The sequence below is a fragment of the Humulus lupulus genome, chromosome 3, assembly GCF_963169125.1.
Source record: "Humulus lupulus chromosome 3, drHumLupu1.1, whole genome shotgun sequence".
NCBI lineage: Eukaryota > Viridiplantae > Streptophyta > Magnoliopsida > Rosales > Cannabaceae > Humulus > Humulus lupulus.
The window spans coordinates 4,221,292-4,248,869 of NC_084795.1; the positions used below are offsets into that span (position 1 = coordinate 4,221,292).

General features: G+C 30.9%; 2 protein-coding genes across 2 annotated transcripts; both read right to left on the reverse strand.

Annotated features, from left to right (window-relative positions):
- Positions 1-4,713: 4,713 nt before the first annotated feature.
- LOC133821831 (D-3-phosphoglycerate dehydrogenase 2, chloroplastic-like) lies at positions 4,714-11,138 on the reverse strand. The gene is made up of 5 exons (XM_062253983.1): positions 10,419-11,138; positions 6,689-7,065; positions 6,486-6,596; positions 5,799-5,894; positions 4,714-5,684 (listed from the first exon to the last, which is right to left on the reverse strand). The coding sequence occupies exons 1-5, from the start codon at positions 11,077-11,079 to the stop codon at positions 5,013-5,015; spliced, it is 1,917 nt and encodes a 638-aa protein (XP_062109967.1). The 5' UTR covers positions 11,080-11,138; the 3' UTR covers positions 4,714-5,012.
- An 8,661-nt stretch (positions 11,139-19,799) lies between these two features.
- LOC133820894 ((R)-mandelonitrile lyase-like) lies at positions 19,800-22,421 on the reverse strand. Its single transcript, XM_062253462.1, has 3 exons — positions 22,291-22,421; positions 20,647-22,159; positions 19,800-20,027 (listed from the first exon to the last, which is right to left on the reverse strand). The coding sequence occupies exons 1-3, from the start codon at positions 22,385-22,387 to the stop codon at positions 19,982-19,984; spliced, it is 1,656 nt and encodes a 551-aa protein (XP_062109446.1). The 5' UTR covers positions 22,388-22,421; the 3' UTR covers positions 19,800-19,981.
- Between the last annotated feature and the right edge of the window lie 5,157 nt (positions 22,422-27,578).

Here is a 27,578-nt window from a genome sequence, read left to right on the forward strand (position 1 = left end):
AGGAGCTGTACCCACTTTTGTGACTGTTGCGACTGTCACCTATTTATATTGGGACTGAGAGTCCTGAGTGATTATTATGATCATTGGTTGATGTGTTATACTCAACATTGTGCTTCTATTTTGGGACTGAGAGTCCTGGATGATTATTACGATCATTGTTGATATTATATCATGCTATGTTATGTTTTCTTGCTAGGCTTCGGCTCACGGGTGCTATGTGGTGCAGGTAAAGGCAAGAGGAAGCTGGACCATCCTTGAGTTGGAGAGCTTAGGTGATGACGTGTACATATGCAGCTGCTCATCCGCCACGGCCGAGGTTTAAAGAGGAACTAGGGTTAAACCATGTTTTGCCGCATAGAACGGCCTGTTGTAAATATATTTTTGTAATAGACTCTGAAGTTATATTTTTTTGGGATCCCAACGTATATAATAAACGTTATAGTAAAACGTTACATCTTAACCAAAATTTTTAATCCCTAAACCGCTAATCATACTTAGTTTCACGATTTTGGCCAAATGACTCGATTAGCGAGTTTAGCACTATTTACAAGGCACACCGTAACGGTCCCTGGAGTTGGGGCGTTACAAGCAGCTCCTCCATCTGAGCCAGACGCTCAAGGGTTTGGTCATGACTTCCTTGGTTGTTCCGGGGCTGTTCAACAGCTCCGGTTCCATGGTACGCGTTAGGCGGGTTATTGTCCCTCATATCTTGAGATAGATTATATGGGACATTCCCGCTGTCACGTACTTCAGATAGGCCTTCCCCTTGGCGAGCACGACTGCCATTTCCAACTGGGTCTCTCTGAGAGTCTAGACGATCTCGGAGGTCGCCCCTCGGGGCGGCCTGGGGGCTTTCCGCCGAGCTCAAGCGATGGCATAGGTCTCTGCCGGAGATGTCACTTCGATGACTCCTGGTCCAGTAACTTCCATTTGAAAAGCTCAGAACCCGCCGCTGAGGGTGAGAGTCTGGGACGTCCCTGGGCGCCTGGCTACGATGGGAGGGTCCGACGGAAGGAGGATTTCTCCTTCTGCTCCCATGAGCCGGAATGTCTCGGACTGGACAGGGAGGAGATGGGTATCTTATTGGTGAAGGAGGATGCCTGACTGGGGACGCGATCCTAGTCCCGTCAGGGCAGATTAAGCTAGGTTGCGGCCGCTCCGCTTTACCATCCTCCCTGTGCTCGGCGGTCTAAGCGGGGTGCAGGATGGCTGGCCGGGGCGGGCTGTCGTCGCGAGCCCTCCCCGGATCTCCTTCGCGAGCTCCCTCTAGCCCTCCTGGGTGCACTCGAGGGCGGAAGTGAGCTAGGAGTTGAGGTTCGGACCGATCGGCTGAATTGCTGCTCGGCCATAGGAAGTTCCTCAAATGCGATTTCTCGGTGGTGCGACGTGGGAGTAGAATCTGATGTTGAGGGTCTGACCGTGCGACTGGCCTGGACCAATTACCCCAGCGGGACTTATGAGTCTCACCACGCTTCTTTCCGACGATAGCGTCGGTTGTAAGAGGGGGTAATCGGGCCAAAACTTCTTAAATCTGCTTGTTTGCTTTCGCCAGCTGACTCCTCAAGTGTGCGTTCTCCATTTCTACCGCCGTATAGAAATTCGGGTTCAGATTGGGCGGTCGGGGAGCCGAACTTCCAGTGTCGTCTTGGCCCATTGGCTGTTTCCCCGATCGCTGTTGAACCTCAGGGTTCTGCTCATCGGACATGGCAGCATGGTGGGCCTCCTGTCCATCACGTTGGTCTGTCTCGTTACCATGTCTTGAGCGAGTAACCACCATGGTTAGGTCTTTTACAATGGCACCAATCTAAAAGCTCTCAACGAAAGCACTAAACTGTAGACGCGGTTCTTCGTCAACAGATAATTATATGAATAAGGAGAATGATTAGTGCTAAATGATGAACCGTAATAGATGAATGATCTTAAAGGAAGATATTAACTCGAAAACTTTTTTTAGGTGGTTCGAGGGTTAAAATCTCTTTAGTCCACAAGTGATGGACTCAAAACGGGTATGTTTAAATATTTATACTCGCAAGCGCACGAATCGTATTTATAGAATAGTTTTCGTGTAAGCACGAGGTCGAACCCAAATGAGTTATCTAAAATAAAAAAGAAAACTATTTTAAATCAAAAGTAATAAATTCTAACCTAGTTCCAAAGATTGATGAGTTTTAATATTATGAACATAAAATGAAAGATTGAAAAATAAAGTTATTTAAGATAATGAAAATAAACCAATAATGATTTGACAATAAGTGTTAAAAGAAAAGATTATTAAGATACTAGAATCCACAAAATGTTAGTTTAATAATATTTATTAGTATATTGATTCCCAAGTTTTAGTGATAGTTAAAATAAATCAAACTATCATTTTCCAAAAATATTTATAATTTTAAGCACAAATTTCTTATAAAAAGATAGGATTTTTCTTCACTTTTCAAAATTATAATTTCAAAGCATTTAGTGTAAATCAATCTAATGAAATAACAAATAAATCAATGAACATTATTTATGAGGCAAAACATAATATTTTTGTTCTAAGCATGGATGTGTACAATTTAATGACACATCTTACACAAAGAATATTATGTTTATGCACTAATGAAGAATAAAGTGTAAATATGTTTTAACAATCTAAAATACAAGATATTTAAGATGAAAGAAATATATGAAGAAGAAAAATCCATAAACTTGTTGCATTACAAGGGAAATCAACATACAACATAAATATTACCTAGTTACAAGTTGCTTCATCATGATCTTAATAATCTTGTGAAAAAGATTAGAAGCACATAACTAGAGTAGAAATTACAAAATAAAAGACATACATACTTGCAAAATGCTCTTGAAAAACCCAAATGGAAGAAAGAATGGTAGAGAGAAAATGAGAGAAAAAGATGGTAACCAAAACATTAAGCACCCAAAAAATGGTCTTCAAAACCCTTATTTATAGCCAAAATGAGATTATTAAAATAATCAATTTAAATTAAGTAAATTGATTAAATTAATAATAATATGGTAAATAGGGGTAAATTGTAGGAGTGATGATGATTTTGGGGTAAAAAGTGTGTAGAAAAATGGGTAAAAGGTGGCATTTTAAGCATAGCGAACAAATGGTACACTTAGGCAATTTTAGGCTAAAAAAATGGGAAAATGCAGCTATTAGGCTGCTGGTGGCTGCTTGGTGCCAAGCGGTTTCAGCTGGGCTCACTGGGCCTGGCAGAGGCTTTGGAGCTTGGGCCCAAGGAAGGGGCAGGCGGCTGTGGGAGAACTGCTGGAGTGATGAGGCTTGCTTGGGCCCGTACGGACGGTGTGGAGAGTTGGCGTGGGGTGAAGGCTGATGGAAATGCAGGCTGAGGAGAAGACTTTGGTGGGCAGCTAGCAAGTGATCTGGGCCGGGTCTGGGTCTTGGGCAGGCGGCCCGTGTGGCTGGTTGTGAGGCTGGGCCAACGTGGGCCTGCTGAAGGAGATGGTTTTTTTTTTGCCACAATTTGCTTATTTTCTCTTCATAAATGCCACTTTTTATTTTCTTTTCTCTTCTTTTTTCAAGCATACAACATAATTCCTACAAGATGAAAATAAATTAAATAACCATCAAATATTTTCAATTATAAATAAATCATATTAATTATTTGAAAATATTGATTATAACTTAATTTAATATAGCATTTAAGTTCAAAAGAATTACACTTTTAACTTCTAACTTAACAATACAAATTTAATATAATTAAATTACAACATAATATAATAAAATATCTATAAAAACATATAAAAATATATAAAATCAAAATAAACCCAATAAATTCAAAATTACTTTAAAATTTATTAAATCAATTAAAAACTCAAGAATTAAGCAACAATTAGCACATAAAAAGTGGTAAAATAACTCTATTTTGTAGAGTTATCAACCAGCCAATATTATTGATATATCTCTGATATTCCGTACAGGGTCTTTTTTTACAAATCAAAAGCCAACCATTTGCAACTCCCACGGTTTCTTTATTTATAGGGAGAGGACACATGGGTGTTGGCAAAGGAGGTCATCCCGTAACCTTCTTACCCATCATATCACTTCTGTGACATTCATGATTAATTCCTAAAACCTGACACTGAAGTGTGGTCTAATCAATAGGTAAGGGGGATAATGGGCCGCATGGCCCAAACTAGTCGTGGGGTACCTGAACACGCACGTTTATGCTGCGTGTCCGAGAATTCAGGAATGGGGTAGACACGTGATGTTTGATATATGCACGTTTACATTGCGTGGTTGACTTTATAAAGGGTCGGAGGTGTCAGCTCAAGCTCGTACCCCGAGCTTGATGTAGTCTCAGCTCGTGGTGTCCACACTGCTGATCCGATGCCTTAGTAATCTCACTAAATCTTTGGCTATCCGAGCTAAAGAGGTAGGGACTTGTAACAGTAGCTCCGGGTAGGTGGCCTTCACGTGGCTGATAGAATTATGCTCTTTTCCAGATCGCTAATAACCCGTGGATATTTAGGGCGTGCAAATGTGAGCACAGAAAAGATAAATCAACAAATGTTTACAATTTTAATTAGGTGGTTACGAGTTGAAAAGTACCAATCCGATTATAAATTTAAGTTTGTCAAAAATCAACCCAACATGCCCAAACTGACCAATGAACACTCCTAATTTTTAACTTATGAAGTTAAATGTAATGATTTATTACACATTTCTGTATAATAAACCATTCGATGTGAACAAAGAAAAGATAAATCAACAAATGTAATTGTTTACAATTACATTGATTCAACTTGGATAGTACTAAAATAGCCACAAAAGCCTCCCATATCTATTGGAGAAATACTACAAAAGATCACTAGACACACCCAAAAAAAAATGAAAAATACACTTAGACACACACAAAAAAAAAAATTCTAACATGCACTCTTGCCTTAGAACTAAAGACACACAATAGTTCTACATAGTAACCCTTTTATTCAATTGGGAATTTCCAACAATCCATTTTGACCATCTCATAGCTCAAAATTTTTCTCTATAGGTTAAGGAACACAAACTCTTCAATGGCAGAAACTTGTCCAATTTTCAAAAGGGTTTCCTTATTTGGCTCTTCATCAACACCAATTGCCATAATGGCCTTTCTCTTAAGAGCAGTTCTTCCCACACTCATGAAACTCACATTGACATTTTGTGAAGCCAATATGTTCCCAACTTGGCCAATCATGCCAGGTTGGTCAACTTGTCTACACAAAATCAGGTTCCCTTCAAGGCTAACATCCACACCAAAGTTCCCAACACACCTCAAATGAGGCACACCATACTTGACCTTCCCTTCAATGCTTATCTCTCCATTCTCCACAACTGAGCTAGCAAACCTAGACTCCACACCAGAGATTCGAATCTGGATGGAGTCTACTGGGAACTCGGGGGACGAATCCACCCTCACTCGCTCCTCGCTTATTCTCAGGCCTTTTTGTTTGGCTGTGAAATCTGCATTGACAAGATTGACAATGGTGGCTGATATGGGCTCTATGATGCCTTTGGTAATCATGGCTCGGAGAAGCCTTGTGTCGAAGTCATCTGGGTCTCTGGCTGTTTTGTAAACAACTCTCACAGATTTGATTCCACTCCCTCCTGCCACCAGTTGCATTGCCAACTTTCCTAGCTTCTCAGCTAGAGCTACATATGGAGCCAACTCGGATAGAACCTATAACAACATATATATATATATATAACACAGATACAGATAAAAATACTTTGGTTTAAAGTAGGAAAATATACTTCTGAGTGAGTGTGACCAAATCATGATTTTATTTATTACCTCAGGGGGGACCATTGGTGCATTGACAGCAGTTGCAGAGAGTTCACCATTTAAAGCTCCCACTACAGCCTCTGCTATTTCTATGGCCACACCTTCCTGAAATACATTTCATTATTATATATTCATCTTAGCTAAAAAGTTTAATAAACCATATATATATATATAAATATATGTATATGTATATATTAGGGGGCAGTGCAAAAACCTACCATTCCCAAACAACTCGCTCAAAACAATCCGAAAAAATTGGTAAAAAATGTAACTCGAAAAATCCAACTTTCAAAAGTGCTCGATTATTATATTGGATGGGTTTAAATATGTGGTAACTTGTCCAATGTAACTCGACCCGTCCAATTAAAAATGTGTTTGTTTTTTTTTAATTTTATATTTATTTAATTATTAATTATATATAACCAAATTCAAATTAAATTTTTTCATAAAAAAATAATTATTTTAATTACAAATATAAACTAAAAATAGATAAAACAATCAAAAAAATTAGTGAAAAATGATTTTTTTAGAAATTTTTTTTTTTAAGTTTCAACAAACAGATTGTCGGTTTAAACTTCAATTTTTTTTAATTGGGTAGGTTACAGGTTGAAAAGTAACAACTCGATTATAAATTTGTATTTATCAAAAAATCAACCCAACCCGTTCAAACCGACCAATGAACACCCTAGTATATACCTGTGCCTCTTTTGTACTAGCTCCGAGATGAGGTGTGACAATGACATTTTCATGGTGCACCAGCTTGCTGTCCTTGGGTGGAGGCTCCTGTGTGAACACATCAAGCGCAGCCTGTGTTTTGTCGACGAATGAATTCAAAAACAAATTAGCTAGAGTTAATCAAGACAGTAATGAAATAACTTTCTTAATACACACTCGATTACCTGAGCAACAAGTCCAGCATCAAGGGCTCTGACCAAAGCATCTTCATCAATGACACCACCCCTTGCAACATTAATGATCCGAACACCCTTTTTGACTTTGGAAAAGGTATCGTCGTTGAAGAGCTTGGAGGTGGTGGGAGTGAGAGGCATGTGGAGAGATATGAAGTCGGCAGTGGAAATGGCTTGGTCGAACGACACCAACTCCACCCCAACGCCACGGGCTCTGTCGGCAGCTGCGTATGGATCGTGCGCAATCACATGCATTCCCAGCCCTTTCGCACGCCTCGCCACCTCCGATCCCACCTTTCCAAACCCCATAATTGCTAACGTCTTTCCCACCATTGACACTCCCACGTACTTGTTCCTTTCCCATTTTCCTGCTCAAGATTATTAAAATCAATCAATAAATAGAATCCAACAAAAGCTATTAATTATTATCATTGTAGTGTAAAGAAGTGTCCTCTTGAAGAAGGAAAAAAAAAAGCAAGCTTTGTTATAAAGTTTATATGCAAGCAAACAAAGAGTAACAAATATATTGGGCATAGTAAGATATCAAATAGCAATACTTGACCCTAAGAACAAAAAAATATTTTTTTAAAAAAATACTTAATTTTAGAGGATTGCTGAGGGGACCATCGGTGCCCAACACCACAAGAAATTTACATATCAATATTAGTGCAATTCAATATCGTGTCTCACATATACGAATTTAATAAGTATTGAGTAGTTTCGCAAACCAACCACATATATATAAATTGAGTAATGATATGTGCACCTAAAATATGCACCAAAACATTGACGTGTCACTCTATTTTAAAATACGGAGTCCAAATTTTAATAAATGTGATTAGTTAGGCTAAACTGACATATTATTGTGTGTAATATTTAGGTGTATATTTTGAGTGCACATATCATTACTTATATAAATTAGACATTTTAAGATGTCAAATAACAACAATATATGAGTTAGTTATACCCAATATTAATTATTAAATTAAATTGGGTAAATCTCATATTTTATTTTATTGTACCGATAATTATATATCATTTTGATGAATGTTGGGTTGGGCACTACTAGTTCCCTTAACATTTCACTAATTTTCATATATATTAATTTAAAATAAAATATTTAATAATCCATATTAAATCACAAAAATCAACTTATATTGTATCAAAGTAATGTTAAACACTCCTAGAAGAATATTAACTTTCCAAGAACAAGTTGCACAACCAAACAAAACAACTAAATTATTAGATATAGATCTCTTAAGATTCAAGCGTGATGATGATCAAATCAATAATGATTGATATTTATTGAGCAACTTGCAACTACTTTATATTATACTTTTCATGGTCAACGGTCAACCCATATTACATAGGAATCAAAGATTAGTTGGTGATTAAAAAAAATATTTACATCTTATTTATTACATGTAATATAATTTTGTACTAATTAAAATATTTATATTTACATAATAATATATTGAATTTTGTCGGTTCAAAAGCATCCAATTAATGCCATTTCTATGATCACACCTAATTTTATTTTATTTTCTCGAAACATCATTTTCATACCTACTTCTGAAGTAAAAAGGAAAACGACTTAATATGAATGAAACTAATATATTATTGACCATTTATTTTTTTTTTAAAATAAAATTGGAGAATAAATAACATAAATATTGAAATTAAACTATAGTAGCATGTTGAATTGTTGTCACCTACTTAAAAATAAAATAATATATATTTGTAAAACATATAATATCAATTTTTTTGAGGAAACTTATATATCAATTTATACATGTCAATAAGTTTTATCTATGAGATCAATAACTCTACACCTAACCATTTACATTTATTTTCCAAATTTAATAACTGGGCCCATTTATTCTTCAACAACCATTATATGGATTTTCCTACCACAAGTTTGGAGTCAAAATTCAAAATTAAAAAAAATACATATTTTGATATTTATAATATAAAATAAAATAAAAACAAAAGGCGTGTATCTTGTTTTTACACACAAGAATCTAGCAATATTATTAATCACTCATAATAAGTCATATGGTCCACTTCAAAACTCTTGTGAGGTTAAAAAAGATGTGATATCATTGTATGTCCACATTAGGTATATAAAAGGGAATTTACTCATTTGCTATCCTATATTTTTGCAAAGTATCATTTTGGTACTCTCTGTTTTCAATAATATTCATATGGTACCATGTATTTTAAAATTATACATATTTATACCCTAAACTCAGATTTGATAGATAAAATTTTGTCAATATTATCAAACTATCATTAGTTATATGTGATTAAGTAATTAAATTTAAATTTTGACCTTATATAATTGATTAAATTGATAAAATTTTATTAAATAAATTTGAGTTTAGGGTACCAAATATGTATGATTTTAAAATACAGGGTACCAAATATGTACGATTTCAAAATACTAGGTACCAAGTGAATATTATTATAAACACAGAGTACCAAAATGATACTTTGTAAAAACACAAGGTACTAAATAGTTACCTACCCTATATAAAAAAAATGTTCCTAGAGTAACTTATTTTTAAAATATGGATCAAATTTCTACTTATGAAATAAATAAAATAAAAGGCTATAAGTAACTCTAAGATGTCCAATACCCTAGAATGTGACATATCGTCATTGGTTCGATCAGGGCCGAAGGAACATACTATTTTTTTAAAAATATATATTATATTTTTTATATAATATGAACTTGGCCCCTCTCATTTATTTTTACATTCTAGCCCCCCTTGAAACAAATTCTCCCTCGGTTCTCGGTTACGATTTAGTATTAGGTCTCATATATTTAAATTTAAATTTAATTAATTGAAATATGTGATAGCTAAAATTAATAACAATATAGAGTAGACATCTTAAGGTCGTCTTTAGCATTTTTCATAAAATAAAGGTTACCAACCCAGGAAAAAATCGAGAATTATTATTGGACACTATTTTTATATAATAATTGGTAAATCTTACATATTTTTAATATAAAATAATTAATACATGGGATCTAATATTAAATTAGATTAATGATTTGTAGGCTGCGAATCAACACTCAGACAAAATAAAGTAAAAGAAAATAAGGACCAAAATTTCTAGCTAGAAAGACATAGATGTGTAATTGATGAAAATGTGCACCCTTGTATCTATAATCAATATAAAATTCCCAAGAACCAACAAAGTTTGAAAAAACTCCAAAAAATTGATGAATAAACAACTCGATTCACATGCCCAACAATACAAAAAATCAGAAAGTAATTAAATCATTTGAACAAAAATTAATTAATTAAACAAATCATCAAATTTCTTCCTAATTAATCTCAGGTCACCATGTTCAAAAATACAAAACTAATAATTAATTATTATTTCCCCTAAATAATAATAATATAGAAATCAGTGAAAATGATATTTTTAAGTGAATTCGTCTTATGATTTACTTTTAATAATTTTTTATAAAATAATGTTTATCTAAAATTTGACTAGTTTTCTAATTAAAATTTTTGAGGGCTTTTTGAATTTTTCAATTATATAACAAATTTTTTTACTAATTATCTAAGTAATAAGAAATTATTTTAAAAAAATTATTAAAATTATACTAAGGTACAAATCATTTTGCCAAATAAAAATAATAATAATTAGTATACTAATTTTGGACAGAGTATATTCTCGATTCTAAATAATTATTTCATATCCTTACCGGCTTTGATGGAAGCATCGGCCTGAGCAACGTTCCTAGCCATGGCGGCGAGGAGCGCAATCCCATGCTCGGCGGCGGCGACGGTGTTGGCGGTGGGAGCATTGACGACCAAACAACCAAACTCGGTGGCGGCGGCCAGATCCACATTGTCGATCCCGACGCCGGCTCTTCCGACGACCTTCAACCGCCCTTTGGAGGCCTCGAAAACCTCGCGAGTGACCTTGGTGCCGCTTCTCACGATCAAGGCGTCGCAGGCCGAGATCTTGGCGCAGAGATCGTCCGGCGACATGTCGTACACGCACTCCACGTGGCCGAACTCCCGCAGAACTCGGAGACCGGCTTCTCCAAGTTTCTCGGAGACCAAGATGGTCGGTCTGGAAATGTCTGGGTAGTTGGAGAAGGAGCTGGAGGAGTCCTTTTCCGGTGTCGTTTTGGTTGCTGGTGCTGTCGTTTTGAGCACGCTCTTGATTCCGCCATGAACAGAGCTTCGTCGTTGGTGCTTCAGGGATTCGATCGAGGGTTTTGATGACGATGATGATGAGTTGTAGAGGAAAGAAAGAGCACTGGATTTTGATGATGATGAAGATGAAGATTGTGAAGATTGGGAGATGAACAGAGAAGAAGAAGATGAGAAGATCTTGGGTTTGGCAGACAAAGCCATTTTTGAAGATTGATATTTCAGATCGTTAATTCTTTTCTTTGTTTTGTGTAAATAAGGAAGAAGAGAATGAGAAAATTAGTTGGTATATATAAGAGTAAAAGTAGTAATAGTATTTCCAATTTTCATGGATAAATATATTTTACAAAAGACAGAAAAAAAAATAACATATAATTACACTAAGTATAGTATTATTTATTTTTAAGGTTTATATTTGGGTTTTTTATTTATTTTTATTTTTTTGTGTGAGTGTTGTCAGTCAGATCCTTTTTTACAATAATAATAATAGAAAAAAGTGATTATTGAATCTTTTATCTCATTACTTCTTTGGACAATGTATTTTGACAAATTACTTTTTGGATCTTGTATTTTCTAAAATATTTCAAATAGACCCCTAAACCCGATTTTGATCAGAGTTTTTTGAACTAAAATCACAAATAATTTATCAAACTAACAACTCAGAACAAAAATACAGTCATTCTGCCTAAGAATTGTGTTGTTATACTCAGTTTTTTGTTCATTAAAATTAGGTTTAGGGGCCTATTTGAATTATTTTACAAAACACAGGGTCTAAAAATGTATAAACCCTAGAAAAAAAAACATATAATTAAACTAAAGAGTGTTTATTTTGAGTAGTTGATTGTTTTTGGAAAATGTAGATGAACTTAGAAGGGAGATAATATTAAACTTAAGTGTATAAAATAGTTCACTTTACCCTTAAAATACATGTGGAGCCCACGAAAATTATTAACTTTACCCCTAAATATTTGAATCTGGAAGTGTTTTAGATTCTCATTCTCACATTCACTTTACCACATATCAAATACCCTTAAGTATAATATTATTTATTTTTGGGAATTTACTCTTTTGGTACCCTTTGTTTTTGCAAAGTATCATTCTGGTATCCTCTATTTTCAATAATGCTCATATGGTACCCTGTATTTTGAGAACATATACATTTTGTATCCTAATTGATAAAATTTTGTCAATATGACAAATCTATCAGCAAGTATATATAATTTGTAGCTCATATGATTGATAGTAATTTGATTAAATTAGTAAAATTTTATTAATTAAATTTGAGTTTAGGGTACCAAATATGTACAATTTTAAAATACAGGATATCAAATATGTACAGTTTTAAAATGCATGTATTAAATATGTACGATTTCAAAATATAGGGTATCAAATGAGCATTATTTATAAATAAAGAGTACCAAGATGATACTTTGTAAAAATACAGGGTACCAAAAATTTAGCTATTTTTTTTTAAGGTTTATATTTGGGTTTTTAATTTTTTTTTTGTGTGTGAGTGGTGTCAGTCAGATTCTTTTTTACAGCCTCAGATAATAATAATAATAATAATAATAATAATAATGCACCTACCCTACTAGAAAGGAAGATGCATGGGGCTTTATGTTGCTTTAGTTTTGGTCCTTTCATATGCATTATTTATATTTATGTATAAAATATTATCAAGTGGTATCACTAAATTACTTGAGTGTACTATGGTATGACATTTACTTTATTTGAAGTGATTTGTTGTTGTTTGAAAATTTTAATGAGGTTTGAAGTTTACTTTTTTTTTTTTTTTTTGGTTGGTGGAAGATTTTGTTTCCTTGTCATAAAATGAAACAAATGGTAGAAATACTAACCACCCACTTGATTTGCTCTAATCCATTTTCTTGAGGACTGATAGTCGTCAGGTGCTCCTAGCAAGAGTGTTGTTATTTGACATTTTAAGATGTCTAACACTGCAAAATGTGATACTCTATAATTGATTAACGATATCCCATAATAATTATTAGAGTGTTATTATTTGATACATTAAGGTGTCCAATATCATATGAGGTGCACTCCATGATTGATTAGTGATACCCTATAATATTTATTAAATTCAAATAAGTAGGACTCGATATTGGATTGTATCAATAGTAGTATGCCACCTACTTGTGGTGTTGGGCACCAATAGTACATCTTCGCAATTCTCTGATTATTAAATTAAAATATGTAGAATATGATATTGAATTTCACCAATAGTAATACGACACTTTTTTATGGTATTGGACACCACTGGTGTCTCTTAACAATTTTCTTTAAAAATGTCCAACTTGACCATCCGAACACACTTTAGGCTCTAGAATAATCCCAACATTCATCATTAATTTTCAACCAAATTCTATTGTATCATTATATCAAAACTATTAGCTATTCAAGAAAATTGCACTTTTTGTACTATAAAAAGTAGGATAAACATAAATTGCAGTTTTTTTTTTCTCAAAACTTTTAAACTTGTTTAGTTTTGTTCTCTATATTTTCTTTATGTTGCAAAAACACCCCTTAAACCATTATCATTTGTATAAAAATTATCCTTATGTTATGATTAATTTTTTATATTTTGAGTCACTTTCTTCTAGGTCCCGGTGCAACTATAAATTCTGTTGTTTATATTTGTATAAATTATAATGCTTTAAACAAATAATAAATAATAAATAATAATAAAGTCAATCATGCTAGAGTAGTTAGTATTGTTGGTAAGTACGATGAATTTTGACATTTCTCTAAAATTATAGGAAGTAAATGATTTTATGTCAAAGAAGAGGTTTTTTTTTTGCAACCACAAAATAAACTTTAAAATTGGGATAAGCTTAATTTATTATTTTAAAAAGATAACAACAATAAAGACTAATTAATCATATTCATTGCACAAATGTCATAGATACTAGCAATTAATCATATTCATTTTATTTTTCGAGTGATGATATGTGTACTAAAATTTGCACCAAAATATTATATTAACTAACGTGATAATTTCTTACTCTTTCCTATAGAGAAATGATATGTGCACCTAAAACATACACTAAAGCGTTACACACAGTGATGTAGCAATTTAGGTTAGCCAATCACATTTATTAAAATTAAGACTCACTGTTTTAAAATATAGTGACACGTCACTGTTTGTAATATTTTAGTGCATATTTTGAGTGCACATATCATTACTCTTTCTTATAACCAATCACATTTGCTTTAGATAATACTCATTATTTTTAAAAATAACGTTAATAGATTTAATATTTTGGTACATAATTTTAATATACATGTCATTACTCAAGGTCATTACTTTTTTTTTTCCTTTTTCCACTTAGATAAGATTAAATTAGTCTCCAATGCATGCACTTTATTTTCCATGAATAAAAAAATAAAATTATATTATTAATAGCCCAAAAAGAAAGTGGAGTGATAGGTGGTGGGGACATTGAAGAACTTGAATAAGTTCCTATGTATATAAGCTCAATGATTAGTTTTCTGTCTTTTTTTTTAGTGTTGCTCAAATTTGATTTTTTTTACTTTTTTTAATTTTTTTTTGTCTAAATAAAAAACTACGAATAAAAATAAATTATTATTTTTATTTACTTTGTGTCATTTTAATTAGTGGATAAACCTTGGGGTTTTTTCTCAAAAAAAAAATCAGTGGATAAACTTGCAAAGTCAGGGAATCATGGTGTCCCCCATATTATGGGAATAAATACTATAGATATTTTTTTTTAGGTTTTATCCTTTTTTTTTTTTTTATCTTGTATTTTATTCGATTAACTGTTTAGACTCTATTTTTTAATAAATAATTTTTTAGATCCTATGTTTTATAAAATTATTCAAATAGAATCTTAAACTCAATTTTGATCAAAATTTTCTGAACTAAAATTACAAATAATTCACTAAACTAACAATTTAAAACAAAAACAAAATCATTTTGCAAAACAATTGTGTTATTATATTCATTTTTAACCTTCATCAAAATTGAGTTTAAGATTCTATTTTAATCATTTTACAAAACATAAAATAAAAATTGTTAAAATGAGACAAAATACATAATAAAAAAAATATATAAATCTTTTTTTGTATTGAATTATAAAAAAGTGGGAGAGGTGAGAGGTCTAGGACCAACCATGTGCAACCTTGAAATTCTATATGTTTTCATTGTGGCTCAACCACTATAGCATTGGGTCCGATCCCAGTCAAGTCCTCTATAGATTTTTATATAAATGAAAACATCAAAATATATGGGCCGTTTGGTAAAAATTTTATTTTTGAATTTTTAAACATAAAATATAATTTTTTTTATTTTTAAAAAATAAAAATATGTTTAGTAATTATTTTGTTTTTTGTTTTAAAAACAAAAAATAATAAACATGTTTGATAACTTTTATTTTTATTTTTTGTTTAACAATATGAGGTGTTGATTTGAAGAGGAGAAGAAAAAAATGAAAACTATTTAAAAAATATTTGAAAACGAAAATTTTTTATTTTCAAAATTTAATAAATTTTTATTAAAGTTTAAAAAAATAATAAATAAAAATAAAGTTATCAAACACATTTTATGTTTAATTTTCAAACTTTTAATTAATTAAACAAAAAAATATTTTTTTTAAATGTTACCGAACAACATCTATAAACAAAATAATAAGAATAAGATGCACTTTAAATGGTGCACTAAAAGAGTCTCTTGAAAAATCTATTTTGGAATAATTTGTTAAAACAAAAATGACATCCATATCATTATCATAAATGTATCAATACCATTTGAATATATTTTTTTAACTAGTAGAGAATGTATTCACTACTCTTTGAATAATTCTTTATTAGTAATTCATTCAATTATTGTACTAACTTCTCACTATATTAAATAGTATGTATTCATTGTATTTTAATTATTAATTTCTTAATTAGTAGAGGATGTATGCAAGACTAATTGTTATTGATGAAAATAGATTTTTTTTTAAAAAAAAACTATTATTTATAAAATAATATTATATATACAGTTGTCACTTTGTTGTACAAATGTCAAGTGTTGTAAAATAGATGTATAATTTTGATGTTTTAAAGGTTTTTCTACTAATTTTCAGTAACTTATTGTATAAAGAGAGTAATCACATTCATTGAATTGCAAATTAGGGGTATCTAACTTGTTATCCTAAAATCTATCTTAATTTTGAAAAGGAATATTGCTATGGTATACTAATGGTACTCAACACTACACACTTCTACAAAAAAGAGCGAGCACTAAAAACGTTTTTAAGACTCGCAGAGCGCGAGTCCTTTATTTGAGAGCCTTAAAAACGGAAGTTTTTTAGGGCTCGCAAATAATTTTTTTAGAACTCGCATTGCAAGCCCTAAAAGAATTTTTATAAATAAATGACTCAGGGCATTATTTGGGAGGATCGGATTCTGAAAGTATTTTTACTGGGAGTTTAGAGAGATAAATATTGTATTTTTTCACCTACACTTAAGAAACTCAGTTGACTCAGGCTCATCAGATCTCAAGTGTGGACCTAATATATTACAATTTCAAGTGGATTAGGCTATTACCAACGAATTTGGGCTGAACCACTATAAAATTACTTGTCTCATTTATCTTCTATTCAAGGTTTATTGTAGTTTTTGCGTCTACTCGCAGTTGGCCAAAATCGTGGTCAACAATAGTCTGAAAATATGTTTTTGAAAATGTGATTGGTTCAGTATTTGATAACTGTTTTTGGGTTTTAAAAAACTCAATATGTGATTGGTAGGTAATCTAAAAATATAAAAAAATGATAGATTTGTAGGATTTTAAGATACAATGATTTAGAATTAGAGAAAACGTGATTTTCTTGTTTTTGATAACACAAAATTATATTACTGATTTGAATTTTATTTTTAAAAACATCTTACTAATCACTTATTCTTGTAAATTCCACTATTTTTAAGTTTTTAAAATGATAAAATTAGATTATGATACTTTTCTACTTTCTGATTTGGGCGGCGGATTCAATATTAATTGTCGATTTAATATTTAGTTTGCTCACCATTTATTTGACTTAGTTTTATCTAAGTTATGTCCTTGTGATATTTGTATTTTTTTTTAGCATTTTAGATCTATATTTGATTTGGTCGCATTTTAATCATGAACCTTCAATTTTCTTTTTCTTTAAAAAATTGCTAAATTTTGAGAAAACAATCATTCATTCGGACAATAATTGTGTACAATAATTTTGAGGGGTGGCAGAAAGTTTTCCAAAAGAAAATTATGGTTGAAAAATGATGGAAAATTATAACATTTATCCTTATAAATGCTTACCATGAGATTATTTCAACGCAATAGGTAAATTTTGTGTTAGATTTGGCACAAAAAATTAATCAATCTTATATTTCGCTCAATATTTATAATTATGCTACAATGCACAAAATGCAAATTAACAAAAAATTTCAATAAAATTTATTTAATATCTATTAATATACAAAAAAAATTTAATTTTTTATTGTAGAAAAAGTGAATAAAAAAAAATAATATGGTTAGTCATTAATTGTTAATTAATAAATTAGTCTCAATATAATAAATACAAATGTGTCATTTATTCCTTGGCCAAATTTTGCTCATGATATATCTTGTGCCAAATTTAGTGTACTTTTTAGAACAACATACTACTTTTATTAAAATATTCTAAATATAATAATGCACCACATTTTCTGCACTCTATTCGAGATACTCTAACTCAGATAGCTCTACTTTTTAAATTAACATATTTTTTATACAATTTTTTCTCCCGTTATAAATTATCAATAAACAATTAATACTCCATTAAAAAAACAAATAATACTTTATTTAAAATTAATACTCCTAATTTTATTTGTTATTTTAATAATATAATACTTATTTCTTTTTTTTTTTGGCATAATATAATACCCATTTCAAGAAATATAATTTTTTTTGTCAGATATAATACCTATTTCTTAGTTACACACAAACTGAGACATCAAACTTATAATTTTGATTCTCACTTTTTTATCCTTATAATTGTTTTTATATATGATTTTCAGTCCAAACAAATCTGCCCACCAAATTTTATCCTTTATTTATTCATAAACTCAATACACATTACACAATCATTTATTCAATTTTCTATTTTCTCCTCTCCTCTCCTCTTTTGTTTTTCCTTTCAAATTATACATCTAATTTATATATATATATGGGAATTTATTCATTTGGTACCTCGTGTTTTTACAAAGTATCATTTTAGTACTTTTTGTTTTCAATAATGCTCATATGGTACCCTGTATTTTAAAATCGTACATATTTGGTATCCTAAACTCAGATTTGATAGATAAAATTTTGTCAATATGATCAAACTGTCATCAGTTATATGTAATTATGTAATTAAATTTAAATTTGTAACTTACATAATTGACAGCAGTTTGATTAAATTGATAAAATTTTATTAATTAAATTTGAGTTTAGGATACCAAATATGTACGATTTTAAAATACAGGGTACCATATGAGCATTATTGAAAACAGAGAGTACCAAACTGATACTTTGCAAAAACACAAAGTACCAAATAATTACCTACCCTATATATATATATATATATAATCATTTGTTACTAGTATTATTTTGTGCACAAAACAAGTACAATACTTTATATTCAAGTTTATTTGACCTCATCCATGCTTGAAAATCTATTTTGGGATAATTTGTTAAAACAAAAATGACATCCATATTATTATTATAAATGTATCATTTTGAATATTTTTTTTAATTAGTAGAGAATGTATTCATTACTCTTTGAATAATTCTTTATTAGTAATTCATTCAATTATTGTATTATCTTCTCACTATATTAAATAGTATGTATTCATTGTATTTTAATTATTTATTTCTTAATTAGTAGAGGATGTATGCAAGACTAATTGTTATTGATGAAAATAGATTTTTTTAAATATTATTTATAAAATAATATTATATATACAATTGACACTTTGTTGTACAAATGTCAAGTGTTGTAAAAGAGATGTATAATTTTGATGTTTTAAAGGTTTTTCTACTAATTTTCAATAACTTATTGTATATCACATTCATTGAATTGCAAATTAAGGGTATCTAATTAACTTGTTATCCTAAAATCTACCTTCATTTTGAAAATGAATATTGCTATGGTATACTAATGATACTCAACACTATATAACGTGCCATAGAGTGATTGATACAATTCAATATCGAGTTTCACACAGTCATTAATGTAGTTTGAGATTAAAATTAAAAAAACGATATTAAAATACACCAATAACTGCATACTGCATTAGTTATGTTGAACACCGTATGGTACCCTATTCTCGATTAAAACTTGGTAACCAAGCCTTCCATGATCCAATCAACACTTGTGACCTAATAAGTTACCTTTCATAATTTTTTGTAACCCCACCAGCAAGACTAATCATATATTTGGTTTTAGAAAGAAGAAACAACAATAGCAACAAATATCAATAATTGAAAGAAAAAGAGATATAATTAAGGGTTTATACTTTTTTTCACCCTATTTTTTGTCCCATTACCTGTTTGGACCATGTGTTTTGATAAATTACTTTTTGGACCCTATATTTTGTAAAATAGTTAAAATATAACCCGAAATCCGATTTTGGTCAATATTTTCTTAACTAAAATCACAAATAATTGACCAAACTTAACAATTAAGAACAAAAATAAAATCATTTTGCTTAAAAATTGTGTTGTTATATTCAATTTTTTCTTCATCAAAATTGAGTTTAGGGTTTTATTTTAACAATTTTACAAAATATAGGGTCCAAAAAGTAATTTATCAAAACACAGGGTCCAAACAAGTAATAGGACAAAACACAGGGTCCAAAAAAATATAAACCCTTTAATTAAACCCTAATATTTAAATAGTGGCAAAAGGTCAAAATTTTTGAGTTACATGTTAAGAGCATTTGAAGTAGTAGTACTACATTTACATTAACATTTACATCATTCCAATCTTCTTTTCCTAAAAGAATAAAAGAATAAAAAAGAACCAACCAAATCAAAAGTACTCAAAGCTGAGTTAAAAAACTTAAAATAAAAGAAAAACTCAAATCATTTTCCTTTCATTCTTTCTCGGATTATCTTTAAACCAACATATCTGCAAAGAAAAAACAAGCAAATTAATACCATATTTAATCTTAAATTTTGAAAAATGTCATAACTATCATTGTGATTGTCAAAACACACCAAAGATCATCTTTTAACATAATTCTAGTCAAACAAACAAAAAAAATTCAAAATAAAATAAAATTACCGAAACTCAAATTTTAAAATTCAAATATAAATACATAATTCATTTATTTATAATTTAATTAACTGATATTTTAGGATTTTTATCAATATTTTAGTCCTAAGTTTTGACTAAAATGAAAGACAAAGTTATATTTAGCGAAAATTCAGTTTATAAAATGATGTAAATCTTATTTTATACTAAACTAATAAAACTTTAATAAGTATTAAAATCCCAAAATAAAACAAATTTAAAACTAACAAAATTACAAAATTTAAAATTCAAGTCCAACTTAGTACTAATTGTGACCAAAATTAAGACAAGGGTAATTTTTTATCTGTTTTGACAATCAAGATGTTATAAAAAAAAATTAAAAACTTAAAATATTTAGAAAAAAAAATCAGATTATCAATTGGTATAAATAAATATACATATTTTATATGAAACTAAACTTATAAAAATACCAAAAAATGAGACTTTTCCTTACCTTCCAAGCATCATAACAGTAGCCTGAGGATTAGTCCCCGGCGAAACCACAAACGTCGAACCATCGACGATTCTCAGCGAATTGATACCAAAGACTCTGAAATCACCATCGACCACCTTCCCAACTAGGCATCCGCCATGATAGTGCCAAATGGTACTAACAGTCCTTCTACAGAAATCTGCCATGACCTCAAAGTTGGACTGATCAGCCGGCAATGGAGGCCCAATGAATCGAAACTCCCTATTGCCAAGCCCATCCCTGAACTTGAACTCATCCATGGAGCTACTCCTCAGCACATCTCCAATGGTCCGAGTCCCATTCACACACTTCTCCAAGTCCACAGGGTTGTGGAAGTAGTTGAACCTAACAATGGGGTTGACTCTAACATCAGTGGAAGCTAGCGAGAACGAGCCAATCGATAAGGGCCCGTTGATCTTCGACATGAGCGTGGCCACGGTGAGGTAGAGCGGCGAAGATGGGGTCCGGATGAAGACTGTTCGGGCTGGGGCGGCGAAAGGGATGACATTTGAGGCTGCTTCGATGTAAGCACCGGAGGGAGTGATTCCCACCACTTGAATCAGTGACTGTTCTAAAGGCATTGGCGGCACGATTGAGATACTGTTCCTGGGATTGTCGTAGAAGAATTTTCCCACGTAGGGAAGATCATGGGCGACCGGGATTCTCCATGAGGAAAGGTAGTTTCTTGGACCAATCCCACTTAACATAAGCAGCTGAGGAGTACCGATTGCTCCGGCGGAGAGCAGTACTTCACCGTTTCCTCTCACCATGGCGTTGTGGCACCTTCCTCTTCTGTCCCTGAAAACGACTCCGGTTGCTGATTTGTGCGAACCGGGATAACTGTTCGAGGCCATAAGGATCTTCTCCACACTTGCATACACCACAATTTTGAGGTTGCTTAGTCTTGAGTAGAATAAAAGATCGGCAGCACTGTGTCTTCTCCCGAAACTGTCGAATATGGTGCCACCGATCTTGGTCCCCGTTGTATGATCTAACGTAAACCCATTATAGGGGTCGACACCTGCTTCTTGTAGCCCATCTCGAACCCCCATTTGCCATGTCTTGAGCTCTGGCCTGAACACGATCTTCCTCTCCACCCACTCGAAGGAATCGTTGACCATTTTGCGGTCCCAGTTAATGCCCGAGTTGGCGAAGAAGCCTTCCTCTGCTCGGCTGTAGAAGCCGGCGTTTACAGCGCTGCTCCCGCCAAGAACACGGCCGCGGGAGTTTGGGACGCCGTCCTCCGAGGTGAAGGCCTGCGCGGGCGAGTCGTACGCGTCGGCGTCGGCCAGCACCGTCAAGAAACCCTCTTGGAACATCACGTTTCGGTCGCCGTAAGGTACTCCGCCGCGCTCCAGGACGAGCACGCGGAACGCACGTGACAGGGTCGCCGCCAGGGGGCACCCGGCCGTACCGCCGCCGACGATGATGTAGTCGAAGTATTCCTCGGATGGGAAGCGAGTCGCGTTGATTACAAAACTCCGGTAATTGGCCTCTGCCCGTGAGATTTCACGTCAAAATAACAAGAACCCAGGTGAGAAAATGTTTGGTTTGAGTGAATAAAAAGAGAAAAAAAAAATTAAAATCTCGAGAAACAGACGGAAATGAAGTGAGAAAATGAGTTACCTTGGCGAGGAATTTGCTGTGAGCGGACGATGGTGGCGAAGAAGGTGAAGGAGAAGAATAGCAAATGTCGTAAGACAAAGACGGTGGGTTTTCTCATTATAGAATTTTCTTGGCGGTTCTTGAAGAAATGAGAAATTTTCTTGGTGTTTTTTGTTTGGAGGGAAAAAGAAAGAGAGGGAAATCATAGGTTGGTTGGTGGTAAAGTGCAATGCTAAAAGAAAAGAATGAAAGAAAAAAAAAACAGAGAAATTTTAAACTCAGCTGCATATTTTTTTTTTATTCTTCTAAGAATACATTGAGGAAGCTTTTTAGGTTATTTTGCAGGTTTGCATGGTCATTTTCTATTTTTAGAATTTGTTAAAATTATAACTTAATTTTTTATTAGAAGAGCATGCATGATAGTAACAATAGGGATAGATTTAATTTTCGAGAAATTTTGAATAATTTACGTAAGTACATAAGAATTTAAATAGTTTATTTTCCACAGCTATAAAAAAAATTGGGAAATTTTATAATTATATACCTAGAATCTAAACTATTTACAAAAATACTTTCAACTAAATTATTTACATAAATATCGGTTACACGTCAGTATAGCATAGCAAATTTTAAAAAAATTAAGAAATTTCGCTTCTCGAAATTTTTTGTTGTAAAAAGTTACTCTTTGGTTGCTTCCAATACCTATAAGATACTCATTGATCACTTTTTTATTAAAAATTTTATTTTTAAATCATATTTTATTTCATTACATTTTTGTTACCTATAAAACTCATTTGTAAACATCTTAATATATCAATTAATTATTTTTATATTATATTATGATATTTTATTATTTAAGATACATTTTAGTAACCTTAAAGCTTATTTTATAAACTAATGAATTGTCATGTAGTATAATAAATTATCATATAGTTTATTAATAAAAATTAATTTAGAATACTACCGGTAAGGATTAAAATATATTATTATTATTATTTTAGTAAAATTTAGTATTTTATCTTTTAAGTTAAATATAAAAAATTTAGGAGTAGTGTATGGTATAGGTTTCAAAAAGAGCTCCATCGGTGTGGCTCTTTTGTATTTCCGACCCGTGAATAATTGTCGGGGCAATTTTTTTTTATGATCGTATATATTGTAATTATTTACAGCATCTTAAAAATTTTAAGAAAATTCCGAATAATTTACTGTGCCGAAAACTATATTCAAACATGTTATTTTCCACGCGCATAAAAAAATTAGTCACGCGTGCAACAACTTGTTTTTAAACTAGTTTTCAGAATTGTAAATTATTAAGAATTTTTTGAAAATTTACAAGATGCTCTAAATAACTACAATATACACGGTCATAAAAAAATCGCGCCAAAAACTGTTCACGATTTGAGAACACAAAAGAGCCTTAGTGGTAAGGCTTTTTTTGAAGCCCTACCATAGAAATTTCCAAAATTTTAAATTGGACTAAAATATAAAATAATCAAAAGATCTTACTCGTAAAAATAAATAATTAATTATTATTAGAGTATTCTATGGTAGGGGCTTCAAAAAGAGCCAGAGTGGTGGGGCTCTTTTGTATTTCCGACCCGTGAACAATTTTCGGCACGATTTCTTTTATGGTCGTGTATAATGTAGTTATTTAGAGCATCGTGTAAATTTTTAAAAAATTATGAATAATTTATAGTGCCGAAAACTATGTTCAAACATATTATTTTACACACACTTAAAAAAAATTAGTCACATGTGCAACAACCTGTTTTTAAACTAATTTTCGGCTCTGTAAATTATTTGGAATATTCTGAAAATTTACAGAATGCTCTAAATAACTATAATATGCATGGTTATAAAAAAAATCATATTAAAAACTATTCACTAGTTGAAAACACAAAAGAGCCCTAGAGTTCTTTTTAAAGCATCTACCATATAAATTTCCATTATTATTTATACAAATTATAATTACATACTTATTATATTGATAAATAATTAATTTAATACCATTTGTAGAATAAAAGTCAAATAGTGACTCCATCGTAAAATAAAATAATCAAAATTAGCTTAAATATTTTATCAAGACATGTGATGAAAACTCCACATCAACTTTACACCCAAGAGCACTAGAATCTCATAAACTCAATTATTAAATCAAATAAAACAAAAACAAAAATTGATACCCAATGTGAAAATCCATCATAATTATATAGTTTTTTTGTTATATGAAGAGTATGGTTCAACAAGTTACGTATTGAACGTAGATATATTAACACATAGATATTTGCGACAAAATTACCAAAATTATTATGTTTGTAGTACTTAAGTACCTGAGTTATTTTTTTGTCGGTGAAAGTACTTTCCGTTTATATTTTGTTGCAGCCGTCAGTTCCAACCGTTAAGTGTGTTTATGATGTGTTGGTGAAATTATCAAATTAAATGAATATTTATGGAGAAAACATCTAATTTAATAGATATGTGCGGCAAAAGTACTAAAATTATGAGATATTTGTGACAAAAGTACACAGGTTATATGCAAAATGGACATCACGTGCTTGACTTAGTGGCAAAATATAGACGGAATGTACTTTCGCTGGCAAAAAAATAATTTTGGTACTTAAGTGTTACAAACATAATAATTTGGATATTTTCGGCACAAATATTCCTAACATATATACATAATTACAATAACACAATAAAAATTGGCATATTCCAAACACATAAAAAATTGTGGGAAAAAATATCTATATAAAAGTAAGATAAAATATACATGGTGACTATTGATACTCTTTTTTCACTTCTCACCTCTTTTAATTAATTAATTAATTATTAAGTGTTCAATTTGGCCATACCATGTGCTACTCTAAAAATATGGAAAATAAACTTATAAATAACTATCATTATTCTTTTATGATTTATAAGAAGGAAAACAATAAAGGCAATTTTTTATGTGATATTTTTTTATTTTTAAATCAATGGATTATTTTAGTTTTATTTTTTTTACACTAATTGAGATTGACTTTTAAGGTAATGTTGTAGTTTTTAGATCCTTAATATTATAATTTTTTAATTAAAATATGTAATTTTAATATATATTTTATTAATTTTAATTGATTAACTTTTGTAACTTTGGACTGGGCTTGTGAGAGTCTTAAATTTGGGCCTGACTTGTTCTAGGCTCAAAACTAATCTTGACCATAAATTTTATTTTTTAAAATATATCGGTAAAATAATAATAATAAATAAATAAATAAAGGAAGAAGCTATAAAACAATAGAAATTCCTTTTAGATGCTTTGCACAATTTTTTTAAGTGTGTTTTGCAAAACATGAACATTCCAATTTTGTTTTTATCCAAGCATAAAATATATATATAATCTTTTTTTTTAGTGTTGTGAGTTATACTACTTTTAAAATTTGATATTTTCAATTTTGGTTTATTAACAACACTCACATATATCCAATATTAATCCAACACCTGTATATGTTAAAGTAATCTATATAACTTTTTGGAAAATGAATATAAAAAATAAAATTAAAAACTATATGTATTTATATCTTGGACTTCTCGGCAAAATGACTTATTTTTTAAAGTTATTTTGCACTCTAACATAGTTTTAATAATTCTTTACAAAATGACCTCTCATAATTTAGACAGCTAGTCGAAAATTTAGACGGGTACTCTAAAATTTTAGACAGCTAGTCGAAAAATTTAGACAACTGGTTGAATTTTAGACAGATGCCATTTTATAAAAAATTATCAAAAGTAGGCGATAGTACAAAAATACTTAAAAAAAAAATAGGTTATTTTTCACCAATTTCTCTTATATTTTATATAGTCATTCTGATCTGTATGACAGGATAGCCCACAGCACCAACTTATTTGTTCTTGTTCATTCCTATCACAACAAGATAGACTTTACCGAAGCTAAGAATGGACCAACTATTGAATCTTGGATGGAAATTTCTTTTACCTATTTTTCTCGGTAATCTATTATTAACAACGTCTTCTCAACTCTTTTCACTGTAAACGGATATTATATCCTATATTCCCAACTTGGATGGCAATTGTTATTGTGACATTTATGAAGTCCAAGTTACCAAATGATATGGACTATTCTATACATATAATAATATCACCCATTTCATTCAAATTCTTTATTATTATATAATGTAATTTGTTATCACACAAAAAGTGTTCTAAACACAAAACTTTGAAAGTGATGGAAAATATATATATATATACATATTTATATTGGAGGCTTTTCTTTTGAGATATTTATGCAAATTTTCATGTATGATCATCTTCAAAGAATTTGGGCCCAAGAAAAAAATTGACTAGTTTGTTGATGTTAGGCTGTTTAGTTGGAAATAAACAATATTGAGTAATGAGAAATAAAATTTAACATAAATTAATAATGGGAAGGGAAATACTAGTGTGGTACTTGTATTTTTTTTTTAATACGTCATCGATCTTTGTATTATAGAAAATGAATTAAAATAGTATCATAAATCTGATATTGGTCAAAATATTATCAAATATAATATTTATTTCTCAGCTACTTTATTCGCTTATCTGAACTCATCGCATTACTAACGACCAAAAAATTGATCTTATAATTGAAAATATTTTGATTAAAATTGGGTCTGAGGTACTATTTTGTAAAATACAGAGTTCGAATTGTCATTTAACAAAATACAAATGTTAATTGCACATTCAGAAGAAAAAAAAACAAAGGCTAAAAATGTAATTTTCCATAAAAAAAAATTAATAAATTTTGTTCAATTATTTATTGAAATGAATTTTCTTTTTATTTTGTCTTGGAATTGTCATTTTAATAAAATGATATTCTAGTACTTTAAATGTAATCAAATAAAAAAGAGGATTGCTAAGGGGCATCATTTGTGCCCAATACTACAAGTAAGTGGCATACTGTTATTGGTGCAATCAAACATCGGGTCTCACTTATTTGAATTTAATAAGTATTATGAGGTATCGCTAACCAATCATGGAGTGTCACCTCATGTAATGTTGAACACCTTAAAATATCAAATAGGAACACTCAATAAAAAAAATATAGATTACAATTCATTACTCCCAACAAATTGAGGCCTAAATTTTGAATTTTTGTTTTGGTTTAATTTTAGTGAAAATTACATTTTATATGGGTTTTTTAATAAAGTTTTAAAAAATATGGCTTTTTTTTTACAAGTATTATTTTATGGCTTTTTAAAACTTGTATTCTCTTTTATGGGATTTTTTCCCCATATTTTTGTAAAAAAATCATTATTATGCCATATTTTTGTAAA

Coding starts and splice junctions, on each gene's coding strand:
- LOC133820894 (XM_062253462.1), bottom strand. CDS start 22,387: ATGAGAAAACCCACCGTCTTTGTCTTACGACATTTGCTATTCTTCTCC. Junction 22,160..22,290: donor ACAGCAAATTCCTCGCCAAG/GTAACTCATTTT, acceptor TCTCACGGGCAG/AGGCCAATTACCGGAGTTTT. Junction 20,028..20,646: donor ACTGTTATGATGCTTGGAAG/GTAAGGAAAAGT, acceptor TTTTCTTTGCAG/ATATGTTGGTTTAAAGATAA.
- LOC133821831 (XM_062253983.1), bottom strand. CDS start 11,079: ATGGCTTTGTCTGCCAAACCCAAGATCTTCTCATCTTCTTCTTCTCTG. Junction 7,066..10,418: donor CGATGCTTCCATCAAAGCCG/GTAAGGATATGA, acceptor AATCTTGAGCAG/GAAAATGGGAAAGGAACAAG. Junction 6,597..6,688: donor ATGCTGGACTTGTTGCTCAG/GTAATCGAGTGT, acceptor GACAAAACACAG/GCTGCGCTTGATGTGTTCAC.